We start from the raw sequence: 3,497 nt of genomic DNA, 5'->3' as shown, positions 1-3,497 counted from the left end.
AATTTCTGGGGATAAAAGCATTTGACAGGAGAAGGACCATTGCTCCTGTGACCTGAAAAGACCTTCAAATCATTTAGGCTGTTGTTAGCAGCTCTTGAAATGAACTTCACTGAAGGAAACGGAGTAAGGCAATTGGCTTACAGCTAGTTTTACATCAAATATCTTGATTTTGATTTAGATATTTTCTATAATTCTCAGTAAATGTAAAACTCAGAATGTTCATTGTAAACTGAATATGGATAGATTGGAGCCAAATTAATCTTTCCCTAAAGGTAATATGGAATCACTAAATGTTTAAGTAATCAATCATTCAATCAATAAATGCTTATTAAGCATCTTCTATATGCCTGATATTACTAGTTTATGGAAATACAAAGCAAAAATGACAGTCATTGCTTTCTAAGAGTTTATATTTCATTGGAGGAAACTGTAGATCATGCATAATCAGACCTGTACTTTAAAAATATCAATTTGACAGGTTTGTGGAAAAGGAATCAGGAAGAAGTGAAACAGAAAAATAACTAATTTTCTGTAATTATAAGGATTCTTCCAATCAGATTGGATAAGTTTTAAAAAGTAAAAAGGGGGAAATACATAGAAACAAAGCTTGAGGTGGAAATGAGATGAAAAATAAAATTTGAGTTATTGTTTACTTTATTAGCAAGAAATGTAAAAGCAAAATATACACCAACTAAGAAAATATTTTCCTTTCTGTGAGTTTCCTCAATGCATTCTTCACCTCTTTATTTCTCAGACTATAGATCAGGGGGTTCAGCATGGGAATTACTGTAGTATAAAATACCGAGGACACTTTTTCCTGGGCCAGCTTGCTATTGGAAGCAGGTTTGAGATACATGAACATAAGGGATCCATAAAACACAGTGACAGCCATGAGATGGGAACTGCAAGTACTAAAGGCTTTTGACCTGCCCTCTTTAGAGTTGATGCGCAGGATGCTAGAGAGAATGAAAGCATAAGAAATTATGATTGTAAGGCTGGTTGCTACCATGTTGAATCCACCAATAATAAAAATCAAGAGCTCATCTAGATAAGTACTAGAGCAGGAGAGTCTGATGAGGGGAACAATGTCACAGAAGTAATGACTGATTACGTTTGACCCACAGAATGGCAGCCTCAATATACATCCTGTGTGTATCACTGCATCAGTGAAGCCAACAGAGAACACAGCAAGAACAAGCAAGGAGCAGGTCCGAGGGGACATGATGATGTTGTACAATAGGGGGCTACAGATGGCAACATAGCGATCATAAGCCATGGCTGCCAGCATATAGCACTCAGAAATAACAAAAATGCAGAAGAAAAAGAGTTGAGTCATGCACCTAGTATAAGAGATAGTTTTATCTCTGAATAAGAATCCCACTAGCATTTGGGGGGTAATGACAGAGGAATAACAGACATCTAAAATAGACAAACTGCTGAGGAAATAGTACATGGGAGTATGGAGATGAGAACTAAGTCTAATCAGTATGATCATGCCCAGATTCCCCACCACTGTGACCACATAGATGCCTAAGAACATGAAGAAGAGGGGCAACTGAAGTTCTGGCTCATCTGTTAGTCCTACAAGAATAAACACAGTTACTTCAGACTGGTTTCCTCTTCCCATTTTCTATGAAGAAACCTGTAGAAATGAGGAGAAAGAATAACATTAGAGAGGTACAGAACTCTTCCTCTTTTTCTTAGTTGCCTTTCCTCAAAGGAAGGTAAAAATGACTGGAAAACTAGGAATTCTGACCTCTCTGATCCTGCCACTCCCCTACCCCACCCCTGGCCCATGCCTAATAATTTTCATTTAGGTAGAATTGGCCTTAGAAACAAAGAGACAAAAATTGCTAGAAAAAAATGAGAAAATGATCAGCAAAAAGTAAATATAAACCATCATCTCCCACAATTATACCAAGATAAGTTCTAAATAGGTAGGTGACTTAGACATAAATCATGATGTATAAATAAATTAGAAAGCAATAAATTACATTTCAGAACTATGGATAGAAGATTTCATGACAATGAAGAGATCATAGAAAATAAAATGGACAATTTTGATTTAACAAAATTTAAAAGTTTTTGCACAAATAAAACCAATGCAGTTAAAATTATGAAGAACACAAATAACCAGGAAGAAAATCTGTATAGTAAGTTTCTCTGATTAAGTTCTCATAGTCAAGATACATGATGAATTAATTTAAATATATAGAAATAAAAGTTATCTTCTAATTAATAAAAGATGAAGGGATATGAATAAGTAGTTTAAGAAGAAATTTCTGTTAACAATAACCATATAAAATTTCCCAAATCATTATTAATTACAGAAATAAAAGTAAAAGCAATTCTGAGGTTCCACTCCACACTCATGAGATTGGCAGTTGGCAAAAAAAAAAAAAGAGGAAAATGATATATATTGAAGGGGTTGTGAGAAAACCTTAATGTGCTGTTGATGGAATTGTTAAATAGTCCAACCATTATGGAAAGCAATTTGTTCCTTCATCCGAAAAGTTACTAAACTGTGCATATCCTATTACCAGAGATCTTACTACTAGGTCTTTCTCCCAAAGACATCAAGAAATGAGGAACGGGTCTTATATGTATAAATTTATTTTACCAACTCTATTGTACTAACAAAGAATTATAAACTATGAAGGTGCCTATCAACTGAGAAATGGCTGAAGAAATTATGGTTTATGAATGTAAATATGATACTATTATACTATAGGAAATGAAGGGAATACTTTAAGAGAAAATTGGAACATCTTAAATGCTAAGTAAAATGAGCAAAAATAACAATGTACACACAACACAATAACATTGTAATAATAAATAGATTTGAAAGCCTTCAAAAAAAAGTCTGATTAATATAATAATCACCATGATTTCAGATGATCAGAGATGAAGTATACCACCCAACTCCTGACAGAGAAGTGATAGATTTAAGATACAGAATGAGTTTCTTTTTTGGACATAGCTAATGTAGAAATTAGTTTTGTTTCACTTTACATATTTTTCATGTGGTTTTGTTTATTTTTTTCAATGTAAGAGAAAAGAGGTGGAAAACAGAGAAAACAGATTTTTGTTTATTAAAAAATCTTTTTAAATTTTAATAAAAGAAATGAAGGGACTCCCTGTGTGGTGTGATTTTAGGGACCCAGAAAGATCTTCTTGTCTCCATCTCATATTTTTCCTTCTATTTTACGAGAGTAGAAATCCCTTTGCCAGAAGACAAATGAGAACAAGTGAGATTAAATATCGATAAAGTTTAGCAGTCTTTTATTAATTAGAAAATAACTTTTATTTCTATATATTTAAATTAATTCATCATGTATCTTGACTATGAGAACTTAATCAGAGAAACTTACTATACAGATTTTCTTCCTGGTTATTTGTGTTCTTCATAATTTTAACTGCATTGGTTTTATTTGTGCAAAAACTTTTAAATTTTGTTAAATCAAAATTGTCCATTTTATTTTCTATGACTGCTAAAG

The 3,497-nt window shown here is 32.8% G+C and overlaps 1 protein-coding gene across 1 annotated transcript; it reads right to left on the bottom strand.

Moving 5' to 3' along the window:
- Window positions 1–691: 691 nt before the first annotated feature.
- Window positions 692–1,627, bottom strand: LOC127557975 (olfactory receptor 8D4). The gene has a single exon (XM_051991225.1). It carries the CDS (start codon window positions 1,625–1,627, stop codon window positions 692–694), a length of 936 nt encoding a protein of 311 aa, XP_051847185.1.
- Between the last annotated feature and the right edge of the window lie 1,870 nt (window positions 1,628–3,497).

Source organism: Antechinus flavipes, chromosome 3, assembly GCF_016432865.1.
Source record: "Antechinus flavipes isolate AdamAnt ecotype Samford, QLD, Australia chromosome 3, AdamAnt_v2, whole genome shotgun sequence".
Classification (NCBI taxonomy): domain Eukaryota; kingdom Metazoa; phylum Chordata; class Mammalia; order Dasyuromorphia; family Dasyuridae; genus Antechinus; species Antechinus flavipes.
The sequence above is the reverse complement of the archived record's forward strand: the minus strand, read 5'-3'. Positions and strand labels throughout refer to the sequence as shown.

Excerpts from the sequence above, each read along its gene's own strand:
- LOC127557975 (XM_051991225.1), bottom strand. The coding sequence starts at position 1,627 with ATGGGAAGAGGAAACCAGTCTGAAGTAACTGTGTTTATTCTTGTAGGA.